Source organism: Pagrus major, chromosome 17, assembly GCF_040436345.1.
Source record: "Pagrus major chromosome 17, Pma_NU_1.0".
NCBI lineage: Eukaryota > Metazoa > Chordata > Actinopteri > Spariformes > Sparidae > Pagrus > Pagrus major.
The window spans coordinates 24,790,635-24,808,112 of record NC_133231.1 but is presented as its reverse complement, the minus strand read 5'-3'; the positions used below and the strand labels follow the sequence as shown (position 1 = coordinate 24,808,112).

Below are 17,478 nucleotides of genomic sequence, written 5' to 3'. Positions count from 1 at the left end.
CAGGTCAAAACAAGGTGTGTGTAAGAGAAAGAGAGGGACAGGGAACAACTAAAAGGCACAACTCCCCGGACAACAAACCAACCTACACTCCCACCCTCTCTGTTTACCCTAAATGTGCTGATGGAGGGATAAAAAAGCTCAGATGTCTCACGGTCACTGTAAACAAAAAAAGGGGGGGGATTCATGTAAACTGAGGTAAATGTCATGGGACAAGGTTTGAGCTAAGAAAGTCTCACAGATAAGATGAATAATCTTAATTATTGTGGTGTGTGTTCAGGCCAAAGGGTGGGACACAACATGAGAAGTACGACTCAATGAATCATGAATATTTTTACAGATGCAGCCAAAGATTTTAGGAGAGTTTCAAGCAAGAAGGTGGCTTTGATGGTGCATTCAACATCACCAGGAAGCTTTGTTGATTCCTCTTTTGTTATAGGTGCAGGAGGATTAGTAAGTAGACTTAATGAAGTCTAATAAAGGGAATTTAAAGTTCAAGTGTTAAGAGGCTTCACATTAATGTCTCAACCACCATTTAAGCATATTTATTTAACATTTTCTCTCGCATGGGAGGTTTTGTCCGATATTTAGCGCACACCAGGAAACTGCAACTTAAACACAAAGCCTGTTTGTGTTGTGAAGAGGTGGAAACTCTTTCTACGGACACAACAACCGACAAGTCTTACCTGGAAAACGTGCTCCGGTCCGGGACGACGACACTTGTAGGAGCTCAAATTCACAACATACTGTGAGGAAGCCGGGTGAAACCAAACAGGAACAAAATCCACACGTCACTTTTTTTTTTTCTCTCTTCCTTTCACTTTAAGTTTCTTCGAGCTCACCAGCTGTTTCTTTTAAAGTCTCACCACCACCTTACCTCCACTTTCTGTTGGTGTTTTTTTTTTTGGTTTTTATCTCCACCTGGTTTGATTGAAGCCCTCCCGGGAGACCTGACAGGTCAGTGTGAGCTGCTGTCGGCGTCAACAGGTGAGGCTGGGCTGGGAACACGCGGCGGAGGAGGAGGAGGAGGAGGAGGAAGAGGAGGCGGGAGCCGACTAATACAAGTGTTTTGTAGAAAAATGAAAAAAAAAAAAGGTCATATATCTTCTGAGTCCAAACAAACCTCACCGCCGGCTCCTGTGCTGCAGTCCACACAGCAGCAGCAGCAGCAGTGAAAGTCCCGTTCAAGTTCTGCACCGAAATGGGATTTCTATTCTGGGAACTGACGGGGCTTTCTCATTGTGGAGCGGCTCAACTAAAAGAGTCATCCAGGCAGGCTGCCAGCACGCTGTGAAGTAAAAGGCCACTTAAATACTCTTCATGACAGCCTCCCATGGGAGTATTTTAATAATATAGTGATAGAGCAGGAGACTGAACTAATGGGGTCAGAATAGAGGAGGGGAGCTCAGGTCGCAGAGCAAAAGTCATCTGGTGTGACCACAAAATAAAAAGTCACAGAGCAAACAAACAAGTGAAAACACTAAAATATCCCTGACTAGTTTTGAGTGGTGTATATAAAGAGTCAGAGGCGGACTCAGGCTTTCTGAGGACCGGGGGCGAATGAGATAAAAAGGGCACCAGCTGCATGTAGAGTAAAATATGTTTATTGTGTGAGTCAGATTTAAAGTATAATTACAACCCTTTAGGGTCTGTGTCCACATTGCATTTATTCGCAGAGAGCTGGGATGAAGCGTGTGCAGAGAAACAAAAGGCTGCACGTTGGCGTTAGATAATGATGTGGTAACAGAGGGCTGACGACACAGCTAACACCAAGCTTACAATGCATAGGGTGATAAAAGCATGACACCCACCACCAACATTCAGTGTACAGACAATCTTCTGCCACAAACTGACTTCTCTGTCTCTGTTACAAGAGTTTCCATCTGATAAAGTTCAGGATCAGGTCCCGGAGGGTGCCGCTTAGTTTTGCTTCCAAATCTGGCACGGTGGCCACTCGTGGTATTACAATCAAAAAGTTCCCCTGTGGCCCAAGAAGCGTTTTCCCCATAGACTGTAAAGCTGTTGACATCAAGAACTGCAAACAAGGTCGATTATGATTCTTTCTATTATGCATTTTTGATCCATGGAGGTTTTATATTTGTAAAACTTTCAAAAAGCTGAGAAAGGCAATTTAGAAATCTGTGATGTCATCACAATGTGAAGTCTATGAGAAGTAAACGTGGACAAAAAAAAGGCGTAGCGCCCTGAAAAGAGACGGATGTGGAGACGCGCCCTCACAGTCTTAGAGGCACTTTATTGCATTTATACCTACATACAGGGGCATTTAATACCCCTCTTACACTGGACAAATAAACACTAGCACTCACTAACATCTGGCTTCTGTTTTTACTGATAATGGTTATAAATTGGCATACACGTCTGAATCAAATGTCTGTGCGGTAGTCATGGGTGTTTATGGGCTCCAGCTCTGATTGGCTGTGATTAAAGCACAACTATCAGGTCGACACACAAATGTTTGCACCTTTCTGGTACGATTCTATGGGCTTGAGATAGAGACTGATATAAAAGATATTTAAAAAGTAACCACTGATACTGAGTTCATACTTGCCAAACCTCACGGTTTTCTGGGAATAACAAGTGCTGTTTTTACTATACAATAAACTAACCGAATGTCCCAACAGGATATTAAAGGAGCTCTATGTATTAATTTGAAGCAATTCACATGGATTAATCTCTGTTTTATTGGCCACATGAGTGGATTGTTACGTGACTTCCTCGTCTCTCTCGGTTGCCTACAAGCCTTTGTTTAAGTTGTTTAATGCTGCTGGATTTACCGCGAAGGACGTGACTTCACGCACGTTCTCGAGTGCCTCACTGCTCAGCTTACAGAGATTAACAGTAGCAAACATTTGTTTAGAAACGGGGTCTGCTAACGTGAGCAAACGACCGGCTTCCAGCACAACACAGACGTTCCACAGAGCCCCTTTAACGTGGTAATATCATGAAATAGACTATCTGATAGTCCATAACCATCGCAGCAGTGTGACTTACCACTATTAGAAATCCCACGGCCCGGTTGACTACGTACACATATAAGGAAGACTTCCTGTTCAGTGACACCAACAAAGAGCAAGTGCCTATAGCGGCCTTGTTTTGATCCCAGTGGAGATTTAAATACCGTAAAGTATTAGACAGTCGCTGTAAGGTACCACAGCCATGTGAAGGAAATGTTAGTGAAACAATGAGAGATTTAAGAATACCAATAACTCTTACACTTACTGACATTTTAAGAGTAAAACAACAAAACAAGTATAAGACCACTCTGAACTCAACACTAAGTACAACAGATACACTTAAAGTCCCTATAGGAGGGTTTTCTTTAGGTTCTGTTGGGTAAAGCTGCTCTTCACTCTGAGGGCTTTATCGCCCCGACTGGCCTCTTTACAGCTCTTTCTGAAAGAGCTGATAGTGTAATAGATTCTTTCCAGTGACATGTGGCCGGTGTGAGAGAGAATGGGCAGTCGGTTCACGGTGGCACAGAGAGAGTGGGGTGAGGGAGAGACTGAAAGAGGGCTGGCAGATGGGTGACACAGACTGGGTGAAAGGACAGCTGGCACCTTCGCTTCCGTGCAGCAGAGAAAACAGGTTAGAGAGAATAAGACCATTTTTACAAACGACAGTAGCCCCTGAAGCCACATATCTTTTAGCTTGACACACCTCCTGTTTTGAATTAAAAAAACAATGCAGGTGTCTGTCAGTGAGGACACAAGGTGAGGCAGAGGCGTTCCAATAATGTTGTTTGTCTCAAGTGCTGACGGAGACAGCTGGTAGATGGTGTGTGTGCGTGTGTGCTCACAGTATTAACTTGCATATGACCAGCCAGCAGGTTTCACCCACCCTTTTCTCTATTCTACACTTCTTTCTGTTCTTTAACAAATCTTCTTTATTACAAAAGTTGCCGTGCATCTTGCAGGCGTTTCACTCCCAAAACATCAAAGATATTTATGTCATGACCCAAATGACAAGTGCAGCGGAAAGGAAATGGATTGGATTTAAGGCAGCAGATCCAAATACTGTGTATCAGGAAATTATTGGCCTCTTTTTCCTAAATTTTAAACCTGCATACCTCAATGTGTGAAACTCAGAAGAACCAATTTGGTATAAGATGACATGAGGTCATGGATTTTTGCTCCTGAACATAATTGACCAAGCAAACGCTGATTTAATTGGCCACAAAATTGTCAAAATAACTGTATTTAATGTGGATTGGTCACATCATGGTCGATACTCGATCTGCTTTATAAGGTCCTATCAGTGCGATCCGACGAATCAGATCGATGCATCCCTGTTTGTGAGTAAAGAGGGTCCACAAGTTCATTGCTATGATGTTGGATCCTCCCAAACCATTACTACAAAAACACCTGAAATACATTATGTTTTCTAAAATATTCAATTCATGAGTCTGCAGAATAAGGCAGAATGGTCAAAACCTATGCAGCAGAGGCAGAGCTTGTAAGGGGGTCAAGATCGCAAATGTTGAAACTTACATTTCAAGTTATGAAAATCAAATCTCTTGTCAGCAGAGCAGAGCAGGTAGCTTGTCTAGCTAGCAGGTAACAGTACACGCAAACAAGATCCCCCTGACACTACTTTGCAGTGTCACCATCGCTTTATCCTAGGTTTAGCACCACTCAAGAAGACTGTTATTGGTTCAAAGAAATACAAACAAGTCAGAGTTTTTTTTCCCCCTGTACCAGCATGAGAACTGGTGCCGCCAGACATTTCTCCAGCGCTGACATAGCGCTGTGAAGATAAGTCTGGCTATGCAGGACTTGACCCTCCCCGGCTGGTCAACCCCCCCACGCCTTTAAAACACCCGTTTTGAACACTCACACTCTTTCTGTTAAGAACTTGTAGCCTTCAAACCCAGGCTCTGATAACCCTTATGTCGTTAGATGTTGTCTTGAAAAATATTCAAGACTTTTTAAAGCTTCCTCAAAAACCAAATAGCAAAATTATATTATCACATGGTGAAGATGAGTAAACCGTGTAAAATCTGTTGATTACACCAATCAGGAGGAACTCTGCTTGAAAACAGCTCAGTAGAAACATTCTGATACTCATAAAGCTCACAATCAGTCCCACTTTTCACACAGCGTACAATCACATGTGCAAATTTCTCTGGCAGACGCATGTGGCTGAGTCAGTGGCCGACACTCCCAAACAAACCTGTCTTACTGGCTGGTGATCTGTTAAACGCAGGCTGAGAGCAGCATATACTGAACATCTGGAAATCCAGAGGACTTCACTGTGTTGATACTTGGCACGGAAGCTCTTCGTCATACCTTACTGAGATAATGACACACATTTCTATAGACACTTGTCTATTAGACATCTAGAGGAACAGATGAGTGTTGAAAGCAAAAACACATGGTTAATAACATGTTGTCAATGGAAACTTGGCCCTCAGATTGTAAATGCAAATAGCGTAGTTTTCTTCCTGCTATGCAAAAAGGCCGTGGCTGGCAACACTGTGAGTGGTGTGTGTCCGAGTGAGAGAGTGTGTGCCTGAGGCCTCGGCTAAAGGAGCCCGGATCACTGGAAAAGGCCATGTGGAAGGACTCAATTGTCCCAGTTAAGCATTCATGAATACTAAACCAAACCTTGAATGGAACATTTCTGTCGGAGCTCTCCTCGTAAATGTCCTCCCCGATTCATAAAAACACAGCCGAATAAAGAATAGTCACATTTAAATTTAATTAATACAAAAATACCAAGAGTGGTTTTCCCTCATGTACAGATCTGAAGCACTCATTTCTAATCATAGAATAGAACTGATTGCATTTCTATTTCAAGCATGATCACCAGGACCTTGATAAGTGCAACTGACAGTAGCTATACAATCTACACATTCACAGAATTACACATTAGGGTTGGGCCCATCGTAACACTGTCATTTAAAAAGCTCCCCAGATAGGGCAAAAAAGTAGTGTGTCCCCTCACAGTTGCCATAAGGCAGGAGTTGATGCTGTTTGTGACACTAAAGTTGCATCTACATGTCGTGGTTATTATTTTCTGCTTGGTGGCAGCGGTGTTTTTTTTTCTTCTGCTGGCCACTGTTAGTGGGTTTTTTTCAATCTAAGTCAAAGTGCACGCAGCCTGTTACGTTTGCTTCTGAAGGCCCATATCTTTACATCTCTATTTCTGAGTATGTCTACTTCAAAATGTATAAATACATACCCCAAATTTTTACATATTATTGCTTTAATGTACTTTTACATTATTTTAAAAAAATAACTTACTCAACCACAAACTCTTACTTTGTCGTTTAATCTTTCACTATTCAAATCTTGTTTATAGCTACAGTGATATTTTAACTCTATTCTATTCTGAAAGGAACAACCCCACAGGGATAATTAAAGTATTTCTGATTCAGATTCAGTCATGCTGTTATTTAGATTCAGTCATGCTGTTATTTAGCTTCCTCAGTATAGCTACCCAGCTAACTGTGTTTCAAAGGGATGTATGTCAGACACTTGATCAGCCACCCTTCGCTGATGATGGGAGACAGTGGGAAACAGCAGTGACAAGTCGGTGGACATTGCCCAACCCTAATACACATAATAAAGCACATAATGGGAATCAGTTTTTGGTTAATCCTGCTCAGATAAAAACATCTAAATGTTAATCATTTTGCTGTGATGTGGTTGACTTGATTAAAATCCTCCCTTTTGTCGGACATTCAGACTTGGTGAACTCCACAAACCAGATTTGCAGGCACTGAAATATCTGCAAAGGAAGAAGAAAAACAAACTGTTCTCAGATATGGAAGTATGGTCACAGGTCAGATATTTAAATGATCTAAGTGTGAGTGATAAAACCTTGACAATGTAAATTTCTGGCCAAGGAATTATACTTATGTATACTAGCAACAGAGCATGTGGGGTGATTAGAAAAGGGTTTTTTGATACCTATTTTCTTGGGCTTTGGGAGATTCAGGTTGTTCATGATTTTCACAAACTCCTCCAGGCTCTTAGTCAACCGCGGGTTGAACTTGCGCTCCTCACCGACAGTAGACACCGTCTGACCTGATGCACACACAGCCAAATATATCATCTATGGTTACTGTGGTCGTAACGATCACCAGATGCTGAACCTCACAGATCAATCAATTGAAATATAATATTCAGTCATTGCAGCAAAATCACATGGTGCTGGCAGATGTGCAAACAAGAGATGCAGTGTAAACACTCTGTGACACATGTACACGGATACATCAGCGTTCAGATGGTAAATCATTATGAATAAAAAGGCATTTTTCTGACTTATTTTCACTTTATATAAGTATAAAAAAAAAATATTAAAGGTAGTCTGTTATTACACGATACATCAGTTTTGGCTGCTTTACAATACTATGCTTGTGCATTAAATCTGACTATGTGTATAAAGATGACATGTGACATAACATTTAAGATGTGTGAGTTTTCAGCCAACCTAAGTAGTCATGTGCTGGGTAGACGAGGCACTGTTCAGGCAGAGTGAAGATCTTCTGATGGACTGAGTTGTAGAGCTTCTTAGCGCAGCCTGAATAAGAGAGAGAACATCTTGCTGATAAGACAGATGCAATACTGCCCTCTTGTGTTCCTCTAGCAGTACTACAAAAATAAATGCTTTCTCTTGGGCTGTGATGAGGGAATGAATTGAGATTATTAAAATAAAAGTGTATTTCTACCCTGCTGGAAGTCCGTCCTGCCACAGCCTCTGATGAGCAGAGCGTCCCCAGTGAAAACCATGCTCTGATCCCCCGACACCAGCGCCACACACCCATCAGTGTGTCCCGGTGTCTCTCTCACTGTCAGATACTAGAGCAAAGAAGAGACAAAGGTCAGCTCAATTATTTTAACAAGCAGTTTGGACCAAGCAACAGATGATACAGATCAAAAGTATGCGTTGGGCATGTGTCCATATAAAGCTGAAAGAGAGTCAAATCAAGATACAAGATGCTGAAAAGATATGACTACATTTTGATACATCTAAACATAATCAATCTCTGTAAAATGAGGGTTGTATGGATTGATTTTATGCAGTGAAACAAGTAATATTCTTACATGTTTTCCAAAGGAGATCTTGTCTCCCTCTGTCAGGTGGATATCTGCAGAGGCCCCACTGAATTTGGAGATTGCGCTCTTCAGTCCAACCAGTCTTTTCTTCATCAGCCCTGTGCTTGTGATGTGGTCTGCATGGCAGTGGGTGTTCACTATCACAAAAAGAAAACAGTATGGTTCACTATAGGGTTTGCTATAGTTTTACTAAATTCTGTCTGCTGAAGTAATGATTGCAAATAATGCAGAAAAGATGTTTGAGGTACATTATAATTATAAATTTCCCAGTGAGGTTTATTATTTCAGTGCACTGATGTAATTTTGGGCAATAAAGTTTATTGTTTAACTGTAAAATATCCTGCTTTCCTTACATGCAAATGTGTAACGGATCATTGCAAAACAAATTTGTTTATTTATATATTCTGATACTGTACCTAAGAATATCGGCCAATACTGATATCACAATGTTTTTACTCTGTAATATCAGCATTGCCCCCCAAATTTAGTTTCAGTCAAGTTCTCGATTTCATAATTTTTTATGTACTGTTACGGCCTGAGAGCCGTCAGTGGTTGTGTGTGGGTGAGGCTGCTCTCTTCTGTGCTTCTGTGTCCTCCAGGTTTTCCAGGTTAGTTTTCAGTTTGGACCATCATTTTTCTGTGCTTGTAGAGGAAATCTTTGTTTGTGGTAATAAAACCTGAAACCTGATTTGGGAGTTGTTTTATTTTGTAATGTGTTACTCCCCACAGTCCCCGTATTTTTGCAGAACTAGCAACAGAATCTGAGAAGTTTTGCAGTGAAAATGTGCGTAAATCAACAAATGACAGGGTTGTATTGGATGATGGCAAAGACGGAACACTGATATTTAAAAGTCTGAATTCATAGCCCAGTCACACACAGTCAGATACCTGCCACTTTGAGATTGAGCCCCAGTTCGTGTATGAGCTTCAGGTCCCTGTCAATGGTCTCCAGTACAGGATCGATGAGGACCGCATCTTTGGTTTCTGTGTCTGCCAGCAGATAGGTGTAAGTGCTGCTCTCCGACTCAAACAGCTGAACAGAGAAAACAGGTGAGGGCACAGGAGTGACTCAGCAATAAAATACAAAGGATGGTAATGATGCACGTCCGCCCTGTCCTCCTCTGACACTGAGAGAGATTACTATCTGGAGCTACTTGTAGATGCAAAATAATAATCTTTTTTTTTTTTTATATGGCACAAAGTTACAAAGTGCATTACAGTGAAAAAATGTGATGATACCAAACAAAACTTGGAAATAAACAAGATAAAATAAAGAAATTACAATAAATGAAATTAAAAGTGAGGTTAAAGAAGGATATGTAGGAGCTAGACCATTCAAGGCCTAAAAAACAAGCAATAAAATCTGAAAATCAATTTGAAAACTCACAAAAACTCTCTTATCTCAGCACGTGTTAAAATGTATGAATTTTGAACGATGTGGGAAGTTTGCCGTGTTGTCATAAATACATATTTAGTGTTTTTTAAACCAAAGAAACCTGTAATTAAAACAAAAATTATTAAGGTAACTGTGCAGTCTCAGCTCGAGGTCCTTTTACTTACAGTTCTCATAGCTACGCAAATAAGGATGTGTGTAAAACTTTCCTTGATATGGATAGTGAAATAAAAATGTAAGCGGTAGAAGTAAGAGGACCTTGAGTTGAGATTGTTTTGTTACCTTTTGTTTCCAGGGTCAATAATAAACTGGCAACTCATAAAATCTCTCTCCACGGCTTTAAATGTGCACCACGTAGTTTTAGGACAAACTCAATAAACAAACTCTCTTTGTTTTCATTACTGAATAAACTGAATAAACAAACTGACCTTAAAGGGCGACACACTTTGTTTATATGTGGCGGACCCTGCCACCTTTCCTGGGGACCTTATTTTCCTCTGAGAACAGCTTGTTTATTCAGTTAAGGAAAAGATAAATATAATGTGTTTGTATTATTGCCTCATTAATATTATAAATAAAAGTTTCTCTGTGCTCCTTTAAGGCCAACCTTTCACAAACCTTCATGCTCAGTGGTGTCCTCATGTTTCTGCCCTGACATTACTGTACACATCAGGCTCTCAGAGGGTGTGTGAGGGGTGTGTTGGGCCGTAAATGTCACTATCACAATCCACAACGATGAGTCCGATAACTTAGTTTGACACAATTTAAACAAAACTGCAACTTTGAGTGCAATTTCACAGCAAGATAATTAAGCTAACAGCTAATCCGGTTAGCTTACTTCCTCCTAGCGTTAGCAAAAGCTAAGCACAATATTTACACACACACACAGCTGCTTTTGTCTTCACATGTCAGACCTGAGAGTGAACTAAAGTAAAGCAAAACAGCACGTTAATATGGACCCACCTGTCTGAAGAGCAGTCCTTCGGTCAGCGCCATCCTGGAGCAGTACGATCTGCTGGGAGCTCGCAGCGGGTCAACGCGAGAACTCAAGCCGGGATAGAAGCGCCTGCTCTCGGACGCTGCGTACCTCGAGCCCTCGGTGCTCGCTCCGAGGCGCAGCGTGCCAGCCAGAGCCCGTCGAGCCGGTCCAACTCTGCCGATTACCGAGCACATTGTCGTCCGCTGGTGGTTTCCCCGACTGTTATCAGTTTGTTATCTAAATAGGAAAAAATGTCCTGACGACCAACAGCTGTTCTGTAGCCACAGGAGGGGCTGCGGCGTTGTGTCTGTCACGTATCCGCGTTTTCCCTCAAGATTATTGGAGATAAAGTCAGAGTCCTTGCAAGGAAACCCTGAGTTCAAGTGTCACCTCGGATGAACCCAGAGATAATAGTGGTGTTGCAGAGTTTACAGCAGCTGTAACTGCTGCCATAACCTGTGTTTGTTATTGAGCAACAGAAAGTAGGTTAGCCCCATGTTGGTCCACTGCAGCCAGGTCACAGCAGGTAAAGGAGCATTATGTAGTTCTGTGGAAGAAATCTTTTTTTTTTTTTTAGCAGAAGAGAAAGATCTTCATGAATAAACAAACTTTCTTTGTGTTCACGACTGAGTAAACTGAATAAACAAACTGACTTTAAAGGACAACACAATTTCATACTGTTTTACTTTTTTTTTTATATGTGGCGGACCCTGCCACAGACCCTGAGAACAGCTTGTTTATTCAGTTAAGGGGGAAAAAAAGAAACATTTCTGAGTTTGTGTTATTCCCTCTTTATTATTGTAAATGTTAAACTTCTTCTCCAAAACTACACAGTGCCCCTTTAAGTTATAAGGCTGTCTGTCGTAGTGCATGAGCACAACCCACCCACGGCACGCACACAATAGTAGGTGTCGGGTGCAGCGGTGGCCTACGTGACTGTTCTTGCACCACCCAAAATAAAGCTGGTTACAACACCGTATAAAAGGTGCTGCGCTTTTTACTGTGCTTTTCTCATCACACAGGATCATATTACTGTCTTAACTTCACTGGGTTTTGTGACAAATACCGATCTTAACATTTGAGAGCTGATGACTCAAGTTGATAAGCATGTTCAGACTAGTATCGTCCGTTTGTTTGTTATGTTGTGTCATAAACACACGACATACAGTATTTGCAGTGTTGTAAAAAGTACCCAGAAGTCATACTTGAGTAAAATTAAAGATATTGTGTTAAAATAGGCTATGTCTAAGTCAGCCCAAAGAAAGCCAATACGAATTGCACTGAAGTATCTGTTCTTAAATATCAGAAGTAACATTCTGGCAATACATGTACTTAAAGGGGCACTATGTAGTTTTAGAGAAGAAATTCAAACTCAGATTTTTAATATTTATAATATCAATGAGGTAATAACACAACCACAGAAATATTTGTTTTCTACGTAACTGAATACACAAGCTGTTCTCAGAGCAAAATAAGGTCCCCAGAACACTGTTTGAAACTAGAAAGGTGGCAGGGTCCGCCACATATAAACAAAGTTAAAACAGGGTGAAATCACGTTGTCCATTAAAGTCAGTTTATGAAAATAAAGAGTTTGTTTATTGAGTTTGTTTAGGCTTAAAAAAATGAGAGTTGATAACTGAAACTGATAACCATGTCCAGACTAGTATTGTTTTTGTGTTGATAAACACTTGACATAGACACGACAATCTAAAGTTATGTGCCTCACAAAGTCTGTTATTGGCTTAGACTATGGACAGATTGTGCATTTTCTTTTTTAAAATAACCAGGAATATTTGAAAATGAAGACTTATTTCAGGTAAATAGTTGCAGTCAAGATCAGTAATAGAATGTAACTAAGTAGATTTAGAAAGTAGTACTGAACTTCAGTACAATGTTGAGGTACTTGTGTTTTACTTGACTATTTACATGTTTCGCTACGTTACTTTTACGTCACTCGACTACATTTTTGGGACAAATATTGTACTTTTTACTCACTACATTTATTTGTTAACTTTAGTTATTAGTTACTTTGCAGATTGCAAACAAAAAGACACAGGTAATTACACAATATATACATGTTACATGTTATATACAAATTTAGGTTGAAATAATTGCTCCTTAATGCATTTTATGAGAATTGCAAAGGTGTCAAATGCTCAAATGTTGCTTGTATTGGTATAAAAACATGCCAAAGAAATGTGATAGTTAATTTAATTGATAAGGACCAAGACTATCAGTAATTTGACTGATAGTGAGACGGACCAATTGGCTGATGTGCAAGCCTCACTTAACCACTGAGGCACCAAATTTAAAGGTAAGAAAAAATATATGTGCTGAGCTGGACACTTTATAAGCATATGACCAGAATATTATAATGATTTTTGTTTTTTTTAATTTGACAACAAACAACACAAACAAGCAGATACAGATGATTTGCTTCTTTATTGTTTAAGTGTCAGGTTGAGATGGCTGTCATGGTCTCTTCAGGTTTCTCCGATTTGTGCTACGACAAAAAAATTAAAATGCCAGCATCAACATAAATATAGTTTTATGCATATTTCCTCGAAGGCAGGGAATTCAATGTAAATGCATTATATGGTTAGGATGCCTGCACCCAATGAAGAATCCAACAATCTATTCAATACACTCATCCAGCATGCCATATTGAGCCATTAAGTTTATTTACTGTCATTATTGAACTAAAGATGGTGCTTTCTCATAAAAAAGAAGAAATTTAGTCCTATATGACAACCCCAAGAGTTAAGTGGGCTTCCAGTGATATCCCTGAGGCTTGCTTTACAGGAGAACACATGATGATACTCAAACGTAACCATGACACATTCATACACTGGACATCACTTTACACAGTACCTGTACATATCTTTCGACCCAGTGGATCAGTTGGGTTACTCTGCTGTAGACGCCTGGCTTATTGCGCCGTCCGCAGCCCTCTCCCCAGCTCACCACCCCTGCCAGCCTCCATTCCCCACTGGCTGTCTCACACACCAGGGGTCCACCACTGTCTCCCTTCAAACAGGACCAAACCATTGAGGAAACATTACAGAGCACGTTTAAACAATGTCTGCAAATTTAATGGAGTTAAACGGATGCAACTTTGACCTGGGTTATCTTCTATAAACTTAAGAAATGATCTTCATAAACCGTATCAGGGAGGTTTATATTCAGATTTTATATCACTGGGTGTATACCTGGCAAGAGTCCACTCCTCCATCCATGGTGCCGGCACAAATCATTCGCGGAGTTATGTACATGCCGTAGACGCTGGAGTTGGCGCAGACGGAATGAGCTATGACCTTGACTTGAGCCTGCCTGAGTTTATTTGACACAAAGCCTGACAGAGAAGAGAAAAAAGAAAGGTGTGATGTAAGTGTTTGAATCAAAGGGAGGTAAAGAAAATGCCTTTATAATTTGTCTTAAATTACTCACACAGGCTGCAGCTAACACACCTCACAGTGATTTCACAAACTAAGCAGCTGCTTCAGGCCTTGTAGCTGCCAGGGAGGCCCAAAGGAGCAAATTACAAGGCTGAAAGCTGCTTTCCACCTTGTGTCATCATTTAAATTATGTTTTTCTCAAGTAGTTTTGTACCTGAAAAATTATTTTTCCTTCACTGGTTTAAATTTTAGTCGACTCTTTGCTCCTAATGTTTTCATGTTGTAAAGAGAAGAAGTAATGACAGTAAATTGAAGGCTCAAAGGTTGAAAATAGGAGTAAAACATTTACTGAAAAGGGGACCAAAGAAAGTGCTGCCAGCTAGAAAAACAAAAAAACAAAAGTCAGAGGGTTCAGAGGGTTTATGTCAGTGTAACACACCTCCTTCATGAATATATCCCCAGCCTGTGATCCAACAGGCCGCTCCAGGAGGAAAAGACTCACTCGGACTGGGTAAACAGACCGGTCGCACCCCACCTACAAACAGAACGCAGTAATCAGATTGAGACATCTAACATTTATCTGAAAAGCAATAAAGACATAAAGGTTATCACACATGACGGTTATGTGACCTGTGTGTGTCTCACCTGTAATGCTGGAATTAGAAAAGATGATTTGTCCAAAAAACAGTCTTAAAGTTTGTGAAAATTATCTTAAAAGGTCTTTAAAAGACCTGTAGACTTCCTGCTTTTTGCCAATAGATGGAGCCACCTCCTCTTACCTGTCATGTCCATGTCAGTGATGGTGCGCAGCAGGCCCATGTCATAGTCGTTGTTGTATCTGTCGAAGCGAGGGTGGTAAAGGACCTGCAGTGCTCTGTAACGTTTCGCCAGGGAGATGTCTGCGATGCTGACGGTGTCCACCACCACCAGCCAGTCAGCCGCCTCGAGCATGTTGTTCCTGCAGAAACAGCAGCGTGACACAGAAGTTTGAGGCGTGAGTTCAAGTTAAGAAGCCCCTGTCTGCACTGATCAATGCCTGGCTTTATCCTTGTTGTCGACTATGCTGATGCTGTTTTTACTTTGATGATGCCTGGTCTTGATCTGCATACTGCTGAGTGTCAGTTGGGAATTGCAGCGGGACACTTTGATCCACCAACATCAACTCTTGTATACTGTTTGTGGTTTTACTTGTCCAGCTGGTGACAGCTGTCTACACTTTAAAAGTCTGATTTTATCACACTGGAAAAAGTACGTTGTTTCCAACCCAAAGTGGATCTTCATCAGGTAACGAAAAACTGAGCGTTTCAACAGTGTTAGTTCTTAACATGGAGAAAATGACACAGATGTTCCTTAAATGTCTTACTTAAAGGTGCATTATGTAGAATTTTATTCTGAAACATTCATAAATTAAGTAAAATCATCAACAGAATGTGAATGAATAACAGTACTGACATTATGTCAAAGACTTCTATGTACAGTGTTGAGATATCTGCTGAAGTTGGCATGCTAACTAGATAGCCCCGTGCCAGAAAACCTCTTTCTCCCAGCAGTCCAATCACTAACAAGGTAGTCCGGCTAACTGCACAGCTAACTGCGCTAACTGAGCTACAGTCATGGATGTACTGTATAAAAAGAATACATGCAAAATGCATAAAAAGTCTTCAGTTTCTTTCGTACCTGCACTTGACTTGACCTAATTGTATCAAAACAGAATTAACTTGGACTTGACTTGATAATAGCCCTACTGAGGACTATGGCTGTGCAGACAGGATGTATAACTTCCTGGCTGCATCAAACTTTTTAAAGGAGACATATTATGCTCATTTTCTGGGTCATAATTTTATTTTGGGTTACTACTAGAACAGGGTTACATGCTTTAAAAACACATCAGTTTTCTCTGCCGTCCAGTGCTGCAGCTTTGTCTTCCCCCTCTGTCTGAAACGCTCTGTTTTAGCTCCTGTCTCTTTAAGGACCTCCCTCCTGAATACCCAGTCTGCTCTGATTGGTCAGCTCACACACGACTGAACCAGCACTGCTGGTGTTTTCAGCCTCCAGTTGTCACTTCTACCATGAACATAACATAAATTATTATGTAAATGTGTGACTTGGTGATGTCAAGAAGTCACAGGATAAAGGCGGGACTACTAATGAGGCGTTTTAGTAGCAGTGTTTCCTGCGGGAGAGAGGAGCTTCCGTTGATGCAGACTTTGGTCTTTTTTAGCATTCAAGACCTTTTACATGCACAAGAACTGATACAACAGGAAGGAAAGGGGAGGAAAAAACTAAAGAAAGCACAATGAGTCCACCTCTTACTCAACAAAGCAGTGAGCTGCAGTGATGACCCAGCGAGGGGAGATGATGGAACCTCCACAGACGTGTCTCCCTCTCCAGTGCAGGCTGACCTGCCACCTCCACGTGTCCTTGGAAGCTAACGTCCCCCCGACGATTCGCCGGCCGTCACTGACCAGAACCGGGCAGTCTGGGTGTGAGAAGGTGTAAAAGAATGAAAAGACAGAAGGTAGAAAACCCATGCAATACTTTTTTAAAATGACCATTATAACCCTTTACCTAGATTATATCTGCAGAGTATATTAGCAGTTTAACATGACTGTGATAATATTCCACTAAGGCTCTTTCCATGATGAGGCTATTTAGCTTCTAGCCATAACTGTCAGACAGATGATGGATATATAATAATCATGTGTCCAAATTAGTAGAAAACTTTGATAAAACTTTATTATTACAGTTCATTATATATATCATTTTTACACGTTTTACCTGCTGTGATGTTCCCTGTCTGATTCATTGGATTCTTCGGCAGGAAAGGCAGATGAGTTGGGTCGCTGCAGTTCCCCTTCACACCACAGAGAGGAGGTGCTTCACCTGACTCGGAGGGGAATCCCAGGAACTTGACTAATCCCAAGAGGGAAGAAAAGCAAGGACGTGACACGTTAAAGGGGCAATATGTAAGAATTTTGTTTAAAGCTTTCAAAAATGAGCTAAACTCATCAACAGAATGTGAAGAAATAGAAAAAGCTAGCCTGCTATCCAGCTAGCCCCAGCCCATCCGGCTATAAACACCAACACAAATCTGGTCCCTGAGTGCCTGGTCCAGACTGCTAGCTGCACAGCTAACTGAGCTAACTAGCTATAACGGCAGGTCCAGCTAGAGGCAGTTAGCTGTTACTCTGGTGATATGCTGCTCCTTATTTGCTTTGAGTATGAATGCAACAGGTGGCCAATTCCTTTATTTTGCACCTTTAAGTTAACTTACCTGAATAATAAAGAATGATATCACAGAATTGTCACAAAATTGAAATGATCAAAACTCCCAATACACAGATTCTCTGTCCACAACTAACTTTAAGGACACACATTTTAGGATCCATGTTCATGTTGATATAACTTAAATTCATTAAAATTCAAAAGAAAGCTTCAGAGAGGACATAATAACTGGCATATTAAACATGTGAAACCCAATTAAGCCAGATTTTCATCCTCATTATATTTCTAATCACAGAAAACCCCCACTAGATTAGGTCTGGCCAGTGTCCCATCATCTATCGCCTTATAGTCTATCAACGTGCTCAGAATGACTGATGCGGTATAATAAAAACACATGTTAACCTGCTG

General features: G+C 40.9%; 2 protein-coding genes across 3 annotated transcripts in view; both read right to left on the bottom strand.

Moving 5' to 3' along the window:
* Positions 1-1,248, bottom strand: part of phldb3 (pleckstrin homology-like domain, family B, member 3) — a 29,652-nt gene extending 28,404 nt beyond the window's left edge. The window contains exon 1 of one of the 2 annotated variants that reach the window (XM_073485108.1): positions 684-1,248. The gene's annotated coding sequence lies outside the window, so the exon portion shown is untranslated. The remainder of the gene's footprint in view (positions 1-683) is intronic. The other variant, XM_073485107.1, reaches the window with a different exon arrangement.
* Positions 1,249-5,691: 4,443 nt separating this feature from the next.
* On the bottom strand, positions 5,692-11,310 carry ethe1 (ETHE1 persulfide dioxygenase). Its single transcript, XM_073485111.1, has 7 exons — positions 10,435-11,310; positions 8,967-9,111; positions 8,067-8,215; positions 7,691-7,820; positions 7,453-7,542; positions 6,930-7,046; positions 5,692-6,747 (listed from the first exon to the last, which is right to left on the bottom strand). The coding sequence occupies exons 1-7, from the start codon at positions 10,642-10,644 to the stop codon at positions 6,701-6,703; spliced, it is 888 nt and encodes a 295-aa protein (XP_073341212.1). The 5' UTR covers positions 10,645-11,310; the 3' UTR covers positions 5,692-6,700.
* Positions 11,311-17,478: the final 6,168 nt, after the last annotated feature.